Source organism: Bombus pyrosoma, linkage group LG14 (assembly GCF_014825855.1).
Source record: "Bombus pyrosoma isolate SC7728 linkage group LG14, ASM1482585v1, whole genome shotgun sequence".
Classification (NCBI taxonomy): domain Eukaryota; kingdom Metazoa; phylum Arthropoda; class Insecta; order Hymenoptera; family Apidae; genus Bombus; species Bombus pyrosoma.
In genome coordinates this window covers 3,850,858-3,871,796 of record NC_057783.1, presented here as the reverse complement: position 1 = coordinate 3,871,796, position 20,939 = coordinate 3,850,858, and the positions used below count along the sequence as shown (strand labels likewise).

The window sequence follows — 20,939 nt, the reverse complement described above, 5'->3', positions numbered from 1 at the left end:
GAGTATAAGAAGCGAAAATTTTTAATAAAGCAGCCTCGATGTATTTGACAATAAATTATTAAATTATACACACATAAATATAGTAAAAATAGATAAATTAGTACAGGCAATTTTACAGCAAACGGATCGGATTTTAATCGTTGATTTATATTTGTCAAAATGTCTCGATGATCTTCTATTCTGTTGCAATAACCGCGGCAATAAAATGCTGCAAAAATATTGTATTAGATTGGCCAAAATGTTGCTTTCGTTTTATAACGAGATAATAGCTGCGCGACGTTTGTTGTTTTATTTCATTGAATTATGTATGACCCATTTTGCAGTAATAGAACGAAATAAAACAAATTATATTGTGCATCTATTATTTCCTTCTGAAACGAAAAGAACTTTTCGGACAACCCAACGTAAATTTTCTTTTTTAATTAACCATAAGAAACAATATGATACCATTTTTCATTCGTTCTGGAAAAAAGTATGAATTTGCACGAACATCAATAGCGTAATCGTAACGCATACACCGATCATTCGCAGCGTCTCGCACAAGCGAATTGAACATCAAAAACTTGTCTTGTGAATTTCTTTCCGCCGGCCTGTTCACGGTTTTTGGTTTCTACTTGCATTCAGCGCGAATCAGAGGCGAAGCATCCAAGCAATGTTCTAATAAAGTGAGGATAATTAGAAGGCGAGGAGAACAGTCGCGAAAGGGACACCCACTTGCGATGGCATTGTTCTCAGTGCGAGTGACAAGCGTTTCCATAATTCACCTAGAAGCAGCTTATATAAACGGCGGTCGATGAATATTTATACGGTCGTTGGACCGCGTTTACCATTTCCATTAAACTTTATATTTCCGGGTTCCACTGAAAACGGTATTACGAGCACGCTGGAACGACCTGCTCGCGAAAGAAGAGCCGCACGCCTCGCATTTATGCGAGAAAACGCTTAAGTGTTTTATCGATGGCACTTAAGGCATGCCGTTTCGAGTTGTAATTATCCGTTGTTTGGAAGACACGATCTACTTAAGCGTCTGACCATCGTCGTCCCTACGTCTGACTATTTAACGATCGATTTTATTCTGCCCGTCATCATATTTTGTGGAATGATCTTTTACTCGTTTTTATCGCAAACTACACCTGCCCATTTTTCTTTTCCCTTCGAGAGAACAGCAGAATATTTTAGCGTCTCGCGCGTTACCATGAATTTTTGCCGAATAGATTTCGATACTCTTTAACCTGACACCCGTAGCATTATATTATCGCAGTGGTTTTTGTTTATAACTATATTACAGAAGAATTGCAATTTATATTAAATCATGAAATTCTTCATAGTGAGAATTTAGAAAATATGTATCAGAGTTGCAAATAAACATGTACATATATCAACGGGTAGAAATAAAAATTCTCACCTTCTATAAAATACATGTATACCGTTGATACTATTTTTAATAGCAGGTATTAACATTCGAAGAAAAATGAAACGTCTCTCGCGAAACGAGCATTTCGAACGTGTTAACTAAATTTTACAAGTATCGAGCGAAGAGCCCGAGCGATTCTTAAAGGTATCGTAAATTCCCGCTCAGCAGAGCGGCTCTTCCTGGTCGTTCGTTAAAACATAAATCCTTGGCAAGTTGCATATTCAGCAGCCATTCGAACACAAATGACAAGGTAGCAGTTTTCGCGTTTCACCTCGTGATCGTTTTACGAGTTCTCTGGTAAACTTGACCCAAGATATTTCAAACAGCCAGAAACGGGAAATGTAAAACACAAGAATTTCGAATTCCATCGACTAAATTAATCAAAGTGATTATATGAAGTTTCTCCTTTGTCTTACGCTTGACAATAAATGCAGTGAAAAACGACACGAGTTCCTCGACAAACTTGCTCACGGATATCTTATACTTTGAAGCAGCCAAAGACGAGAAACGCGAGACGCGAAAGTTTCTAATTTCATCAAAAAATTGATCGAGGTGTTATATAGAGCCTCTTCTTCGTCTGATATTTGAAAAATGGCGCGGTTGACATAAAATTCTCCGGGGAATCTATACGAGATTAACGAGAACCACGTGTCTGGTATTATCGGCACGCACCCAAGACCACTTGTTCGAGGGAGCAACCTGTAGAGGCTGGCATACCGCACAGCTCGTACAACCACGTACGAGAAACGAAGCAGGAATTCAGGGTTAGCTGCTCGGCCAAATATAGATCGGAGTTATATGTGGGAACACGTGTACGCGGCCATAAATATCTCCTTTACGTTTCGTGAGTGCAATAAGATCGAGCTGCGACCCAACTACAGATGCGCTATGCATAATTGGACGGCCCGGCATTAACCCACTGACAGTGGAATTCATTTTCTTCTGCTTCTTCTTCATTTACTTTTCTAGTCGTTTCCCGCTCGTTTTTACTTGGGAAGACAGCGAAACGAAAGGAAGGGGTGCAATGAAAAGTTGAAATTTCGCATTAAAACGTCGCATTTCGACCATGTTCTTCTGCTTCGTGGCTTGTGGAGAATTGTCAAAGTCTTCGATCGTATACGATATCTCCCCTTAACGAGCGTACATGATGAAACAAAACAGTTATACATTATATTAGAATGAATTTTATAATACGGTGATCTACTAAATGAAACTATCAAGTACTCCGTGATACACTAGAAAATCCGAAATTCCCATTTACGTTGAAACGTTATGTATCGAACTATCTGTCGATTGTCTAACAATTATCGTATCGTCGTGTATTCGTTGCACTGCCACGAATTATTAATTACGATCACTCGTAGGAATATTCTAATTCCAATTTTCAAAGAGAAATTTCTGTTTCGAGAAAGATAGAAAACTGGATCAACTATTAAGAAACGGAAAACAGGACAAAAGAGATTAAAAATCTCGCTGTTAGAACGACGTTACAGACATCTACGTCCAAAGACGAGGTTCCCGATGGAAAATCCGAAACAACCCACGTCTGGCTGTTATCACGGAAAGCTGGTCGCGAGTGCGAAGCCATAAATCTGAGGGAAAGATTCACGCCTATCGGGCTTCTCTTGGTCCACGCACGTGCACGCGTGTCCTGACCGAGGAAAGTGTCCGGTCGGCGTGTAAGGGTGACGTCGAACAGCCACCCCCTCCGGTTGCGCGGATCTCTCCTGGCCTCCTGGCTAGGCCGACCTCTGGAAGATTTGTCCCCTAATGTAGTCAGTGAGCCTCGGGGACGGCTGCGGCGATGGGGTTCGCAAGTAGGCGTCTAGAAAGTGAGTAATGCTCACGACAAACGCAGCCCCCGGGGGGGCGAGCAGGGGTTGGATCCGAGAGAAGATCCCGCCAGATAGGGTGCTAAGCGACACGCTAAGACCGCTTACTATCTGCGTGTCTCCTCGAGCGTTGCTTTTCCCTCTGATATCCCACCCTTCCTCCTTGCCGACCTTCTGCCTCTTTGTCTTTCGTCTCTCTCTCTCTTTCTTTCTCTCTGTTTTTCCTTTTGCCGTTCTCGTTCTTTTTCTTCTTTTCCTATCACTTGCTCGAGTCCGATTTTGCTCCTGCAGATTTTAACAGGGATTGTTTTGGAATTTTAATGGACAGCAGTAAATTCTCTTTCATTTTTATGTATCGGTATTCCTTTCTTTAATTATTCCGCGGAAGTGTAGTCTTTTTCTTTCCGCTTGGTTTTTGAGTTTCGCGTCTCTTCTCTTTCTTTCCTGCATTTCGTATTTCTCGTCTTCTCGGTTATCATCCTCTTCTTAGTCTTACGTCGAGCTGTTGGTCATGAATTTGTTCGTAGAGGATTGCTCGTGGAGATTGTAACAGAGGCTGTTTGGAAATTGTCGTCAGACAAGTCAGTTCCTTCGTCTTTACCTGGCTTTCTTATTTTTATTTACTTTTTCCGTAAAACTTTCCTGTTTTCCTTGCCTTTGGCCTTAGTTTCAGATTTTGAGCTTCCGCAATCGCCGTACTTTTCATGGCTCTATCAACTGGAAAGAAATTTTAAATGGCTTTGGTGACATTCGATTGCAAAGGGCCGATAAAAGTCAAATTTTAGCGCAAAGAAAATCAGTCGTTCGATTCCTATATATATCCTCTTCCTTCTCATTGTCTCTCCATGAAATTATTACATTCTGTCCTTCCTTAATTCCGATACATATACGTACACCGTGTGTATCCCTTTATTTCTCAAAATTCGCGTGAACAACCCTCCTTGGAATTTGAATCGCGATCTTTTACGATCCGCAATTTGCCAAGATGCTTCTTTCAGCCTCGACGCAGGGTGCAAAGGGTGTTGAGTAGTCGCGAGTTTATCTACCCTCGAAACTCTGAATGGACGATTCTAAGACGATTCTATTGTCTGACTTCGTAACGAGATCTAAAGGAAAAAAAGAGCGAACGTCACGTTTACTTTCTTCGCAGCGTTGACGATGTCCAAGCGTCGGGAGAGGCATCCAATTGAATTAAAAATCTGGTATCATATGAACGTAGAACAGACACGTTGTGTTAATGTGATGATAACAAGTCGGTCGAAAGAGTGGCCAGGCTCGATTACTTACTTAGTCGTCATCAGAGAGTACGACGCGACGGCCGAGGATGACGACGAGGAGGACGGTTCGTGGCATGAAGGCAGCCTTTGTGTCTTGCCGGAAGCATGGATCGGCTCTTGATAGGCGACGTGTCTAAAGTGCCTCTTTTCTGAATCCCTGTTGCCTTCGTCTTTGGCATGCTCGTCTCGATTTTCTCCACTTTAGCCGCTGCACGCGTTTTAAACGTTCTTTTTAACATTCGTGATATTTTTCAGGTGCCTGAAATGGCTTCGAACCTCAAAATAGATAGACGTAAATAAATTATTCGTTCTTTCCTACGCTTTGTTTCATTCGTTTTCGCAGATTGTGTTTCTGCGTCAGTGGAATTAATCGAGTTATGGGAAGTTTCGCGAATCGATATGGAGGCTGATGATATCAAGGGTTCTACTATATCTTTCTCGATACTTTTGCTAATTGATTTCTTACACAAATCCCACTATAGTAACGAAGCCACAAGGAAATAATTTTATTCGTGACAAGCATGTAACAACTTATCGAGAATTATTTTTCACTCTGAGGACCTCTCACTCGGCATAACTGTAACTACCATCTTGCGAACTATAATTGCCAACGAACAAAGTAAACCTGAATTTGACAACCATAGTGCGCTTATCGAGCGAGTGAATTGTATTTGCCTGTGTAACGACCGTATCATAAAATCCTAATGAAATTTCGCAAATCAACCAAGTATGTAGATTGATACTTGATAATTGCATTTTTCTCCAGTGACTAATTTGTACCTGTATTTTAACCGCATCAGAGAAACTATTCTGGCTCTTCGATCCTTTCAATTTTACGGATCAGCATAAAATTATAGCGGGGTATAAAATCGCCGTTCCACGAGCTGGTCATTCGACGAACGAACACCTGACTCGTTTTATCGGAAACCGCAATGCAGTGAGGAATCCATCAGGCTTGGTCGAGATTTAGGTCGAATGGACGTCGTTGGACGACGTTATACTGGCAAGGGATGGAAAAAGATACAAAAGTGAACTGGTGTTGGCTTCACCCGTTATCCAATCGAGCGGAAAACTCATCAGTCACTCTACACATAACACCTTCACGGTATCTATGCCCGTCTAAAAAGTTTCTTCCTCGTCTAATCTCTACCTTCGTGGCTCCCTTCTTTTTCTTCTCGTCTCTTCCCTACCTCCCCTCGTCCGTTCGTCACGAAAGAGTTGATCTCGCTCGTCGATACGACACTCTTAACTCTTTACCAATCAGATTTTTTCCCCCTTATTCCGTAACATTAAGGAGAAATTTGGAAGATGAACCGCGTCTTTGTAACTTAAATAAATTAAAATATTCATTACGTTAAACGTCACGCTAGTTGCTAGTTCGTACGACAAGCTATTTCTTCTGGAATATGTAAATTATCGTAAGGTAGATATTTCCACGAATAGCTCCAGAAATAAGAAAATATATTTTTGGTTCTGGTCCACTTTTACGTCGACGAAAGTTACGTCGTTTTTCACTCGATCGATTTATTCGATCGTCTGCAAAATCATCGTTATTAGTTAGAATTACAGCTACCTGTTGTGCAAGCTTATTTTACCAGAATGATGGAATATTAAAATTATTTTAAAGTACGCCAAGTGGAAAGACGCAAGAATCTATCGAGCAAAAAAAAAGTAATAATAAATAAATCGGTCAGTTGGTTCAAAGATCTTTTGTGTATTAAAAAAGAATGAGTATCCAAAACGGGAAGCTTTTTGATAAAAATAATATTTAAGCGTTCACAGATGGTCCCTTGATATGGTCGATGACACGAAGTGTCTGTTGTACATCTCTTTTTGTTCTTCTCGCGGTTTCGATGAGAAGGAGCACTATGCACTTCGTTCACACCCGTTAGACGAGTATAAAGACATCCGCCGCGGTGGCCGAGCCAGAAATCCCCTGGCCCTTCTTGAAAATAATTTGAATAATTACCGGTCCGGCTTTTTCATCGGAGATGCTAAACAGCTGTTGTCTACGCTTCTCCATTCGAAGCTTCCGCGAGACGAGAGACAATGCAGGGGCTCCTTAATTTTCTTAAAAGACCTTCATGGATCTTGTCTTGGACTCGGTTGTCCCCTTTACCGGGGATTAGAATGACAATGCGAGTTTCTTTTTATCGATTAGAATTGCGACGACAGTGTGCGCCAGTTTTATACGTGTTATGTTTGGTAATTGTCTTGAATTTCTTTATTGTTACTTTAATTTAATAAACTAGTCAAACAATTAGTTCTGTGCATCTTGTTAGATAGACAGATCATTAGGACGCACAGTGGCGAGCATGTGTACTGTGTAAAATTATTTGTCGCTTATATATTTCGCCTGCACGTTATTATATTTTGTTATAATTTCTACTGAAATGCTTACCGAAATGAATAATACGTTTTGCAGGAGAATTACGAAAGCAAAACGTTCGTGTTCATATGCTCGCCATTGTACACGCATCAAGTGATATCGGCAGTCATAGCCAGACGGACAGCGAGGCTGTCAGTCAAATCGATCAGCTTCAAATTTTCCCTAAAAAATCTCTTAGTGCTTGATAGATTAATTCCTCGGAAAATATCTCCCTATATCTTGCTATATCTTGGTAATAACCCAAAACCTAAATCGAATAATTTTGGCCTCTGAGATTACTCACGGCGTTTAAGTTTGTGTCCAGCACGGACTTTATTTCTTTGTTCCGTGCATTCTCCACTGTTTGACCCCTTCGGCTCTCGATTGGACGATTTTGTACAAAGACAAATTGTTTATCGTTAGCAACTCGTGTTTTGTCCAAAGCAGCTGGAATTGGAGAATCGGGGTGGGCCTTAATATCCGAAGACACGTTCCCCCGGTGTTCCATGAAGCACGTACGACTTCTATTAACGACAGGACACCCCCGTTTTGGCAAAACACACAGTGGGGCTGACTGGAGGCAGCGCCGAGTAATAATTCGTCGGCCGAATTAGCGCCATAAGTTTGCCGCCGCGACAGCCGCGGGGATAATATTAATCTACTTTGAATTTATACACCGTGCGGTCTTCCGCCGCCTAACTTCCTTCGTATTAAGTCCTCCCGTGGCTTTCCGCTCTCTTTCACTTGCCGTTTAAAACTTCCTCCGTTTGGATCTTTCCTCGCCACTGACGTTTGCGGACCAACTTATTCTTATTCTTTGATTTCGGTGTTCTTTCTCGTCGAGTTTCTCCAAAATTCTGTCTCCAACTTCGAAAGAATATCACGCAAAATTGCTTGCGAATCGACTGTAGATCGATTGCTTCATATTTTCGAATAATGGATTTTCTTTCGTTAGTAATAGAAATTTTCATTCTTTCGGGAAGATTTCGTCGATAAAAATTAGATCCAAGCGACACGATGATGACCGATAAAGACGATAAGATTAAAAAAATGTACTGAGCATTTTCGCTTCCTTGCTATGCCGCAGGGAATAAAGTGCGAGTACTTGGTTCCTTTCGATGATCGTTCAACGAAAAACAATCTAGTCTGTGATTCATGCGGATGATCGCCGAGCGTGCAGTGGATTGCAAGGGATTAATTTAATTTTCGAACGAGTGTCTTAGAGTATAGGGAGCAGCGGGTTTATTTACTCTGCGCGCGTATTAAGACGCGGTCAGAGGAAAGGGGTGAGATTCACCCCTTCGGTGTAGACAGATAAATAACTCAAGACAGCCTGGGAATAATTTAAGGCACGCATTCTTGACAAGAACCGGCGAACTATTCCGCAAGAAATTCTACACGTAACACTCGATCCAAAAATCGCGTCACTTTATCAATTTTCTCCAAAGCGCTGCCACAACCTGAAAGGCGAAAGATACTTTAAAGAGCTAATAAAAAACTAAAAGATAAAAAATAGAGAAGAATAAACTGTGAATCTTTATGCCAGACCATATTTTATGAGCCCATCTATAAAGAACTGGAATTTAAATAGAACTTCGTTGCAAGGTCTGAGTATTATTTTGGATATTTTACGTATATTTTTACACGTTATATGTAGTCTGCGAGCTTGTACGCAGTTCAAGTTGCTATCGCGGATTATTCCCATAAATGTATAAACATCCGCATTCTAATCGTCAGCGCAGCTCCACGAATTTCCTGGCAGGCAGAGTTCACGCGTGGCTGATAAGGTGTCGAGGAAGGACGAGAAGCGTGGAACAAAAACGTTGGTCTACCTTAACGCGGTAAACGTCGTTGGACGCCTCGCATGCATTATGCACCGGCGCACGGCCTGCGTTACGCCACTTACAGGCCGCATCCTCGCGTTTCTCCGTCGAACAGGCCGCGGGAAAAAAAATTTATGTTAAGACAAGCACCGCGAGTCTTCGCTTCGCTGTCGAAGATTAAGACATTCTCGGGCTAATAATTTTCATCCTCGGCCCGGAAATATTTTGTCCGTTTCTTCGCTTTTCTTCCCATTCTTTTTCCCTTTGTCGCGTTCTTCGAGAATCTTCGAAGACGGCGAACATCGCGGAAAGAAAAATCTTCGCAACGTGGACGGACGATGGAGATTTTTAAAATGGACGAATTTCAGATGAAATTGGACGATTTTTCGGGGACAAGAGGATTTTCCTGCGGACAATAGGTGTCAGCCGAGAGGTAGAACACGCCCGAAGGTGCGCAGCTCGAAAGCCAACTCTGCAATTATGAGCCATACCACGTCGGGGCTCGCCTCATAACGAACTCACTATATTGCCGAGCATTTCAAAACTGGCCGCGCGTAGACGCTCTTTACCTGGCCCCCTGGTCCCTCCGTTCTTCCTCTGTTCCCATCTCCGGGGACTGGACCCGCTGTTAGGCCTGAGAATAATGTTTCGGAGATGAAAGAAAGAAACTTCGGGGAACTCGCGGTGCACCGTGAATTCCTGATGCTGGTGACCTCGATCAGCCAGCTTCTGCGCGTTCCTTCTTGCTTTCTGCGAATGTTCTACCCTCTTGGTAAATCCTCGATGGAAATCGGAAACACAGGATCGATGTTCTCGATGTAATTGTTTAAATCGTTCTCCGTTCCTGTTGCTGACTTTTCTACTTTTTGCTTTTCCTTGCTCTTTTCATTCTTTCTCTTCCTCTCTATCTGTTCTCGATAGATCTTCATCTGAGACGAAGAATAGAAGAAGATCGATATCGTCTCCTGTACCTTCTTTCTTCCTTTCTGCGATCATTTAATCTCTTCTGTAGATCCTGGACAGAGATGCTGAATAGAAAATCGATCATCAATGATTTCTGCAAATTTGGTTTTGCTCTCCAAGATTCAGCGTTTCATCTCTCTGACAAATGTCGAGCGAAAATGAAGAATCGGAGATTGATTCTTCGTGATTTTTTGTTTTTTCTTTTTGGTGAACAAGTTTCTTGATAAAACGTAGAATTGTTTTGACTGGCGAGGATTCGTCGTGAGACTATCATCGCTCTTCTTCGTGTCTTTGATCATTGACTGTTCGGTATGGCGTGATCTAATTTACACCGAACCTCTGGGATTCGGCCGCTGGAAAATAAATCATATTGCAGAAGATGCCACGGCTAGCAGGAAACAGCGACCAGATGTGGGCTCGTACTTTCCGAGACATGTGTGTCCAGGCCATCGGATGACACTCGCTATATTTAGTTCTGTGGGAAAAAGGGGTTCCAGAGGCATAATTACACCTACGCGAAACCCACTCGTCTCTGAGAAATCGTTTCGTCTCGATTCCATTCGATTATTTCGCTTTTTTCATCGCCAAAGTATTTTTCTCGTCATTTTGCGTCCTCCTCGCGTTTCTTGCTTTTCAGCAAACAAGCTGCCAATTTTTAAATCGATGTTCGTCTTTCCTTCTCAATTACGATCGTCAATTGTTAACGATATCTCTTCCTTAAGAAGCTACGGATGTCTGTTCGTTGATTGAATGACGTTGAGAGAAAGTAGATCGTATCGTTGATGAATATGGTCGAGCTAATTCTAATTCGTCGCAACTAATTAATAATATTAAAATTGTCAAGCTACAAGTTGTAGGTCCTAGACTTTTCTCTTCCGATTTCAAAATTTCCTATCACATAGAACGGTAAAATTCCTTCTTGTTATTTCATTAATCATATCAATAAATTCATTACCGCCGCGTAAGAGAATTTATTATTTAACACCAATAATTCGCAACACGCGGTTCCTAGAATTTTACCAATTAATCGTTAAATTTGTCTACCTGATAAACATATTAATACATGTCTCTATTAAACAAACTGATAACGCAAGAAAAATGATCTGCGGATTAAAATCGAGGAGTCTATCAATAGGTGTATACGGTTACAAAGGATTAATCGTTGGTTTGGAAGTTTATGGCAGCGAAGATCGGGTCGTTTCAAAGCAAATAAATGTTTGCTGCCATTGCGAACGTTTGTTAATTCACGGCGACAGTTTCTCGGGAGGAACGAATGTGGACCTCGATCCACGTGGCTCGTATTCCATGTGGAATACTCGGAGATCCCACGTGTGATCCACGAAGACGCGTGGGAAGGCGAACGTCGCACGAATGTCGCCAGCTGTTCACACGTGTCCTTTATGTGCATTACTAAAATCCGCCGCGCCTTTCGTCTTCTTTCCCTCTTTCGAAAGTTCCTTACCAGAGGAACGATCTCACGATTGTTTTATCTACTTCTCGCACGTGATGCACAGGTGATAAGAAACCTGTACAATTTATTGGCTTGGCAACTAAGCGATTACGGATTTTGTCATTAGGTGGTATTGTCAAAATCCGCAATCACTTAGTTGCCAACCCGATAGTTCATTCGCAGGGTAACTTGGAGCATTTCTTCTTGATCGACTCTAAATGTTTATATAAATCTTATCCGAAGAACGTAATTGATGATATCTTTGTTTTTGCAATTATTAAGAACGTGCAAGTGTTTTTCATATATAATATTAATATTTCGTTTTGTTAAGACGGAAAGACGATTATATATCTTTTTCATCGTATGTATTGCTTTAACTTCGATTGACAATATATAATATGTTTAATGTTATATGTCGATTGTTCTGGTATCAATTTTTCCAATTTTATTGTTCAGCTCCTTAAAAAGCGAGTGATTTACTTCCATAAATTTATTTATCGTAAAATGATAAATGATCGTGAATACCAAGGAAAATTTTAACAAATAATATTTGCGAACGTAACGTTGACCTAACAAGAATGTTTCTGTTTGATTGTAGATCGACACGCCGATAGAGAACGAAGCAGACGTGACGTCGGATGCGAACAACCCCGAGTCCACGTTCCCAGAAAAGGGTTTCAAGGGTGAGCGAAACATCGCAGAAAATTATACCGTGTTTCTCGAAATTATTTTCACAACTTCGCTCACGTGGTTTAGAATCTTCACGCTGGAATTCGCGCAACCTAACCCCTCTATATAATCTATTCCTATATTAATCTACAATTCTCATTTGTGATCCCTTCGATCATCCAATTATTCACGCTCGATAAGAAAGACAAGAAGACAGTAGATTTTCAGAGGAGAAGTATCTTCAAAAATAGACGGAAGATTTAAGAAATTGAAACCAATCGACCTACTATAATGTCGTTCAACGTGATTATATTTTTCCAGCCGTATTCTCCTATCGTTTCATTTCCTTTCTACTACAATCACGTTATCTTCTAAATACATCATTACCTATACGTTAATCCTAATCCAAATTCTGAACGATCCTTACTATTTCTTGGACGTTAAATTAAAACAAAAGATAACGATCGATCGCGATCTCGCCAGAAAAATTGTCATTACAGAGGACCGGTGAAGTCAGGAACTTCTCGAAAAATTTCTCGCAAAAAAAAAAAAAAAAAGAATAGCATCCATTGGAGCGTAAAATACGCGGCGAATCAGAAGTCGTGAAATCAAGTGGCTGGCAGAAAGACTCGAATTAAGTCGGTCGCGTTCAGGCACTCGCGCCGATCTCCGACGAAACCAATCCACTTAACTCTCAACCCCCTTAAGCCCTGCCCGAGGCAAGAAAGATCGTGAAGGTTTTGTTCTCGAACAAAAATCTGACAAATATGCCGCGATTTGCCGAAGAATGGAGGCGAAGTACAGTCAGCTAGCTACCCTCTAACTTCCCCTACCAGCCAGTCACTCGAAGGATTCTCGTCCCTGCTCGTCCCTCTCTTCTCTCTCTTTCTCTCGCTGTGTCCTTTGCCCGTGGCTGGAGAGGGTGGCTGGCGAGCAAAGGGTGACTCTTAAATTACTTAGACCGAACAAAACGTAACAAATGACGGTGAATCGGGCCACTTATGCGATATTGGCCCATCACCGGCACCCACGTATATTGATACGTCGCATTAGGGCCTGCCAGACACCCCCTTCAACGTCTTCTTCGTTCCCGTGATTTCTGCGCAACGAGGATCCTCTCTAGTTTCGTCTGCTTCCAACGAAACCTTCTCTCCTACTTTTTTAAGTATTCCATGCCTCGCATTCTTGTTCCCAGTTCTCCCCGTGCGTATGTTGGAGTTTTACTATGAATTATGAATACAAAGTGTGTCGATATTCGCGGGATAAGTCGAAGATCGTTTCGTCTTTGTATTTTCGATGGATCTACTCGTTTTTTGCTTCTTCAAATATTTCCTATCGTATCTTTCTTTCATTTTTTACTCGTCGCTCGTATTCGTACGAAAGTGGCTGCAAAATGCGTTGACGCAGCTTCCCATTTATTTCAGTATAGCATCTACGTATTTATGGATTAATTAGGACGAATGATATTAAGTTTCGTAACGTTTAATAGTATCGTTTTCACGTTACTACGAAAATTAGATTGTGTGCCAATAGAAGAGTATTTTTTATTGTCATCGTAGAAACTTCTCTTTTGCATTACGTACACCTACTTGATATTCGTGAAATAAGTACGTCGAAGATTAGTCCATTCATCTGTCTGTTCTTCGTTTCTGTTGATATTTAATACTTACGTTCTCATTCCGATTCCCATCTTCATCTTCTAAACATCGATGTTTCTCTTTGAACCATGGACGTTGATAAAAGCTCTTGGCACCTTGACATTTACGAAATAAGTTGAAATATAAGTTTTCTTTCTTCGAGCGAAAGTGTTTTCTGCAAAGACCTCGAACGTATTCCACCCCTTTCTCTTCCACACAGTTTTCTCTGTTGCGAGACTTGGCTCGGTTGGTTATTAATGGTTTTCGCGAACTCGGTTCATTAAGGAGCTCACGAAACTCGGCGCGTTCACGAGAAAACCACCCCATCGCCAGCGAACAGGCAAACGTGTCGAAAACGGTGGTCGTGCTTCAAATTAGCAAGGTATATTATTTTCAAAGGCCACGCTGCAATTTGCCTCAGCCTTTCCGGCCTGTCAAATCCTCTGGCCGTCTCAATATTTCATTTCTCCTTCGGCATTTAACGTTTCTTTTCGTCGACACAGATCACTGTAAAACGATCAAATAAATTCTGCTATCGGAAATCAAAGCTTTCTTATCAGAAACACTGGCTGTTAGACTAAAAGTACTTTTTACCGGCACATACACGTTTTATGTCTATAAAACTCGGCGTTCGTGAAATTAGTTAAACTGTAAAACTCGTATCAAGATGGAAATTGAACGAAAAAAAAAAAAAAAACACGTATAGACGGTGCAAGTAAATAAGGTCGAAATATAAGTCTAATAAGGAAGAAACAAGCTTTTTTAAAAATTTCTGCAAAGAATTAATAGCCGGTGACTGTCATCGCGTCCACAGTTTTGATGATCAAACCTAATTTTTCTTAATATATTTTACATTAAATTTCTTTGCTACAAGCACTGCCTGTGACCTAATATTCCTACTATAATTGTTCTTAATAAATATTTCATTATCCTCAAGTATTTGTACATTCGTCGCGATTCGTCAACGCTGGTTTAAAAAGCAGATTCGAGACAAATTTGGCGTCTAATTAGGAGTCGTTTCAGGATCGTCGATAGCTGGAGGATAAAAATTCAAAGGGTGGCAGGAAGGTGGCGAAAACGACGCCGTTTGGAAGGGCTCGGCTCGCCCTTTCAACGCGATGTCGTATCAATTTCCCCCTCCTCCCTCGGGCCTTTTTGCCAGCCACTAGAATTACACGCGCTATTATCGCAAAAAAGCACGGCGAAGATAAGAAGCGGGATTCGCGGCGCGAGCAATCCACCGCTCGCGGAAAGCGAGAGATGAAGACATTATCGTGATCGTTGGCCGCGTGTTTAAGCGTCGCAAGAACGCAAAGAAGACGCGGCCAGAGAGCAAAGGAGACCGTTCCACGGTGAAAAAGAGAGAGGATGCACCTGTCCACCGGTTCACTAACGAGGAACATGACCCGTGCACGTAGAATCGATGCGAGTCAGTTTTCTTGAAAAATATGTCCCGTGTTCTAACTCTCTCTCGTGAAAAATCCCATAGGAAAAACCTATCGCCGGTCTGCATACGTATGAATAAATGCGCGAATAATTGCCAATTAACCGCGGTGACATTTTTAGAATTCCTGCTTGCCGCGGTTCAATGGTACGCTTTGCTTTGTTACGATTTTTGCGCTGGGTAATTAGTCGCATCGGCCCACTGTATTTCTATTCGGAGATAGAAGAGAAGTTGAACTTAGGTAATTTCGAGTTGTAGTCGAAAGATTGAAAGTTCCTTAGCAGATGCTATTGCAGATACTTTGCAATATTCAGAAACTTATTCTTTAACGAACTAGTAGATTCAACGTAGGAAAGCTTTTCGTAAATTTAATCGTGCAAATTGATCGATTTCAATTTCCATACATGTGACAGAGATTCTATTTTCTATTTTATAAAATTCATCGAAGTTATTTCACTTCGATCAAAATTTCACCCAATTTCAGTTCGAACGCCTGCAGGAAATCCACCTACTCCTCTTAATCCCTTAAATCCGTCGAATTTCCAAATACCGAAAAAACGTACGTCTTGGCGTGCCAATAGATCCGACAAAAAGAGATTTCAATTGCTCCGCGAATTTTTGCATGGCTCTCGTTGCAATTACACTGTTGCGCACCGAGGATTATGTCCGCGAGATTCGCTTCCCCCGGAGAAACTTTTTCCTCTCGGTGTTGGCCGTTTCGCGGCGGCTTCTCCGCACAGCCGGAGAATCATTCTAGGCCAAAGGAGATAATGCAATAATAAGTATAAGTTAGGTAGAAAAGGGGGTTGCCCCGCGGTCGGGGAACGAGTGCTCCTCGCAATCTTCGGTGCCGGCTGATTATTATGTCGTTCCGGACGGGCCCCGAGCATTTTCACGAGCACTCTCTCAATGGCTTCGTTGCGTTTTCTCGCGGAGTCACTCGTTCATGCTCTTCTTGTTGCTCTCGGGGGTTGCTGGTTTTTGAGTCCAGCTATTGGTTCACCGAGGATCGGGCCGGGAATTTTTAAGAATTTTAAAGAACCTCGTCAAAGAACGCGTACATTTTTAGCTAGCCGCAAGTTGCCGTACAGTGGCTAGTTTCGAACAGAATATTTTAACAAACATATCAACGTATGGTGTACATTATACATTAGCATATTAGTTTATATTCTGTATTAAAATACATAAAATAATAGTATTTGGATACGGAAGATTTATTAGTTAATTTTTGACACGGTAAATATATTTGGAAGCCACAATTAATTGCGAGAATATCGTGCAATAAGTAAACGATCGTCTTCTTTTCTTTTTTTTTCTGTTGCAATTGTGCCATACAAGGCTAAGGTCAAGCGAAGAAATGGATGGGAGAAAAGCGAGAAGGCGAACGATGGCGGTGAAATTGATGGGAACGTCTTATTCCGAGGGCCCTCGTCCCATTCCCTTCCACACTTTTGTCTCCACTCTCGTCTTAGCTGACTATGACAAATAATTGCCGAAGCTTAACATAAGCCAGAGGCGGTATACTTAGCTAATAGCAAAAAACAGGGAGAAAATAGCAGGAAGTTTTGCGTGTGCCTGTTCCAACTCCTCTTTCCATTCTGCGTGGTACGCGATCAGAACAGAATTCTCTGCCATCGAATCCTTCTGTATCTCTTCCGGTTTCTAATACAAAGTATCTTCTAGGAAAGTCGCGATTATATTTCTCCAAGAGATCACGTTCGCGAGGGAAATTTCGTGAAATTCCGGTCATCGTGCAACTGCAATATCGTATTTCTGTCACATAGGATGAAATTTGTACGATTCGAGGGATCTCGAAGAGGAAGAGAATTATTCGAGAACGAGTTTCCAGTGTTCTGACGACGAAACGAGTTATTTCACGACGAGCGCGCAGTCTGATGCTAAACGCTGCATCGACATGGCATGCGTGACACCCTTCGTCCCATCATTTTCGTCGTCACCAGTCGTCCTTAATGTGAATTTAAGAAGCCTCACAAACGACCGTCGATCGTGGATTTCCATGACTCGTTTTAAATTATTCCTCGTCTTGGTACGTCTATCCCTCGTTACCGGATTCCTTCTCTTCTGTTTTATTCTCCAGTCATTTCTCACTCTGTTTTCCAATCTTTTGTTAATTGCGTGCCGTACTTAGCACACGTCGTGTCATTTTTCGAACAATTTTGAGCTTTAGTGGAAATTGTTCCTCGAATTGCAGAAATTAATTGAAATGTCGCGATAATTCTGAGCAATTATTACTCGCGTCAATTTTGTTTCAGAAATCGAAAGCACTGTAGCAATTTCTTTAATCGGATTTCACAAATAACCTCCTATCCGATTAATTAAATTCTTCATTTTCAGTTAATTCACTCGTTGAAATTACAAATTCGATTGATTACCTTACTTTCGTATCTTGTACAATCCGATCACGTCACTATCTCCCGTTTCTTCTTCAAACGTCAGTTCCTAACCAGCTGTGTCTCTTCAACATTTCCTACTGACTTTATTTTATTCCTTCAACCTCTTCCAGCTTCCAGCAGCCAGCTAATTAAGCAAATAAAATTAAGTAAATTAGATGGTAATGCTATCGATACTCGAACAAAACCTATATTGACAAAATATTCATTAAACACGTATTAGACATCGATATTTAGAGTAGAAATGGAGAAATATTGACAGAGTGCGAATATTTATAGAAATTCATATCGTTTCGAAACGACCAAAGCGAATATTTCTTTCATCTATCAGATATTACAGCGAATGTTCTACATAATATATTGTTGCATGTTACGTGTATTTTTACAGCTAACAAATTTCTCAGAAACGCATAAAAATTCCTACTCTACTTATGAAAGTTATTGCATTACGGTTCAAGTGTTCGATACAATGGCAAATGTCTAGTCTGGTCAGAACGCGCGAGTCGAGAATGGAAGCCACGGGACCGAATGAAATGCGCTTCGCGGTCCACTGACTTTTCCGAAATGTTTTTCCAGCAAGCAGGAAACGACCAGGACCGACTACGTTCTTTTCTACGATCATTCTTTTGTCCTCGACCGCGGAATCCTTTCTCGCGATACCCGCCTACAGTGTCAGGGAAAAAAGCTCGATCGTGGACGGTTTTGTCGGCGATTCTCGAACGAGACAAGCAGCAAAACGATCGTTCCACATGATCTTTCAAGGATTTTCTAATCGAAGAATTAAGCGCGTCGCGACGTCCGAGAGAAACTTTTTCGTTTTTGATTTTCGATTCGTTCGACAGTATTATTAGAATTTTCTTCTCGTCTGGTTCCCGTACAAGAAATCCATCTTCCATCTATTCGTCTCCTGTTATCTTTTAACCGAACTATTTCATTCGACAGTTTATCCAAGATCTTGCGGATCAATTTCAGCGTATTCCACTGTGGCTTACGTTTAACTCAGATATGCTGAAATAAAATTCGCGATCGTTTGAAAAATAATCTCATTTTTCCTTTACTCGCAGTTTACGTTAGAATCTTTCGCTGCTCTTATTTTACCAAACGAGGGAGCATTCGCGATGTTCTAAAAAGATATTTGGCGTAAGATTAACGCGAGACCTCGGTACGAATTTTTGCATATTTCCCTCTGAACAACTCGAGATACTTTTTAACGTTACGAAAAGATAAAATTCTGACGAGATTGCGTGGAAAATAATTGAAAGAACGCTGCAGGAATATTCGTTTGAATTAGATGGTGTCAACCGAGCAGCAAATAATCGCCAAGTACGATCAAATAAATTCTCTCGTAACAGGCATATCTGGGTTGATCGTGAAAAACCTTCGACGAACACGTCGCCCGTTGACGATTGTCGTTCGTGTTCCATCTTATTGCTGTTGAAATAATAACGAATTTTGTTCCAGGAACGGAATTGGTACCGAGCTGATCTGCGTCATCAAGGGTCAGAGGATAGGCAATTGCATTATGGCGGGACGTTTAATGACGATAGTCGATTTAACATAAAATATTTTTGTACGCGAGTTATCATATACTATACATATATTAGTCTGTATAATAACGTATACAGAGGTGTGTTAAACGAGATATATTATGCTGGGAAGAGAAGAGAAGCTGTCGTGGCTGTACAATCCGACGAATATCGCGTTTTTATTGTTATTAACATTATTTTACGCACAGACAAGAGTGAATTAGAAAAGATAAGAAACTATGGAGGGATGAGTGGCGATTAAGAAACCCAAAGAGAGAAAGATTAGATGTCGAATCTTGTAATTATTATTGGTGAATATATCGATGGCTGCGTATTTTAACGTGCTATGGAATAGAGGGATGTTAGAATGCGTGTGAACAGGAGCGAGAAGAAGAAAAGGTGTCCATGAAGGGATGATTACGTTATAATGACCGATAAAATTGATATTTCTAGGAATAATCATTTTTCTACCGTCGAATAGCGATTAAGAAGATTATTAGAGATTAAAATTTATCCTGTGTTTTACGTAAGTTAGCTTAGTTTGTAGATTTATCTGTTTTACGTTGAACCTGCTCCTTCGTGAGAAGGGTTTGCTTCGTTCGAATAGGAAACTCTGTGAGTGTGACCTAATATTTAGCTGCTCCGTTACTTCTCAGCGTTTCTTTTTACCTTTTTTTCTCTTCTTTCTCCTTCTTGAAGTAGCAAACATTTGAAAAAGATGGTAGAGGATAATGTTTTGCGAAGTAGCTTTTTAAATTTTGTCGTACTTTCCATGTAACGTCGAGATCATGGATATCTATAAATTATTAATAGCTATAATTTTTCCTTGAATTATATTATTAATTTATTGGGACGAACTTGGCAATCTACTGTATAGGAAATTCCACGATCGCTGAAACATAAGAAATTATGTAAATACCCTGGTTACGAATTGGAAACCATCTATGGTCTCGCCATTTCGCGACGACCCTAACAAATTTCAAGAAACGTATCGCGCACAAAGAATAGTCAAATTTGATCAATCTCTTAAATTCACCGTTTACAGCGAAAGAACCGAAGAAAGTAATAGTACGATTTTCTTGTACATGTGTGTAATATAATTCGATCTGAAATGATTTTAGATTTTAGATAATCAAATCAGTGGATCTGATTTTTAACGTTTATTCTTCGATGTAAAATATATGAGAAGATAGGATAGAGATCGGTCGCTTCCACGAATCATCCCTTCCATTGCATTCAGGGACGAACTTGGATTTCCACTGTGTTTGAAACGGAAACTGATAGAGATACTGTCGTGACATTTTTTTTTTTTTTTTTAAGACTTTTGCATTAAGTTTTGGATATCGGTAACACGTACAATTTTAAGTTTACGTTATAACATCACAGGAGAGAAATGTGCGTGCACGGAATGCGAGGATTGCGAGCGTTTTGGGTGTCGATCATTTTTACGATAGCGTATCACGACGCCCGTGAAGCTTTCTCTCTCTTTTTTTGTGCACTTTAATTAACGCAAATACAACTGTCTTTAGCGAAACTTTCTTCCGTTCTCCGGCTCTCGATGTATCATTATCCGCAAATTGTGTATATGACTGTATCGTTGCATAGAAAATGGTTATAGGTGCGTTGAAGAGGATCATAGAGATCATAGGAATAATTTACTGTTCGTCGTAGAAGCTAAGAATAAAATGGCACAGTAGTACTGATCATATATACATCGGTGTCTTTGAACGATTTATTTCTGTCATTCACCCCTTCCATTTTCACCTATATTTATTCTTATTCTTTCCATCTTCAACCCTCTATAATCGTGAGCTTTTCTTTCATTACGAGAATAAATTGTGTTTCCTCGTTTCGATTTGAATAGTAGGAACCGATATTTGCAACAAGTACAGTAGACGGCGGATCTTCATGTAGATTCACATTTTCCAGAATATAATTTAAAATATAGAATCTCGGTAGACACTAGTTCTACATTATCGAATATTAAAAGGCGTTATAATTTGGATATTTCATATACTTTTTTGTATTATTAGTTTACACTTTCAAATTTCGTATAAAAATCCGCAATGTAGCAATAGGGAAACTGCTTACAATTAGTCTGATCATATGCAGTGGTTCGAAGTCA

General features: G+C 40.7%; 1 protein-coding gene across 4 annotated transcripts in view; it reads left to right on the top strand.

Annotated features, from left to right (window-relative positions):
• Positions 1 to 20,526, top strand: part of LOC122575271 (ubiquitin carboxyl-terminal hydrolase 48-like) — a 75,849-nt gene extending 55,323 nt beyond the window's left edge. For all 4 annotated transcript variants that reach the window (XM_043743991.1, XM_043743990.1, XM_043743994.1 and 1 more), the window contains 2 exons: positions 11,726 to 11,810; positions 18,750 to 20,526. In XM_043743991.1, the coding sequence (XP_043599926.1) occupies positions 11,726 to 11,810; positions 18,750 to 18,772 (108 nt within the window). In that variant the 3' untranslated portion in view covers positions 18,773 to 20,526. The remainder of the gene's footprint in view (positions 1 to 11,725; positions 11,811 to 18,749) is intronic.
• Positions 20,527 to 20,939: the final 413 nt, after the last annotated feature.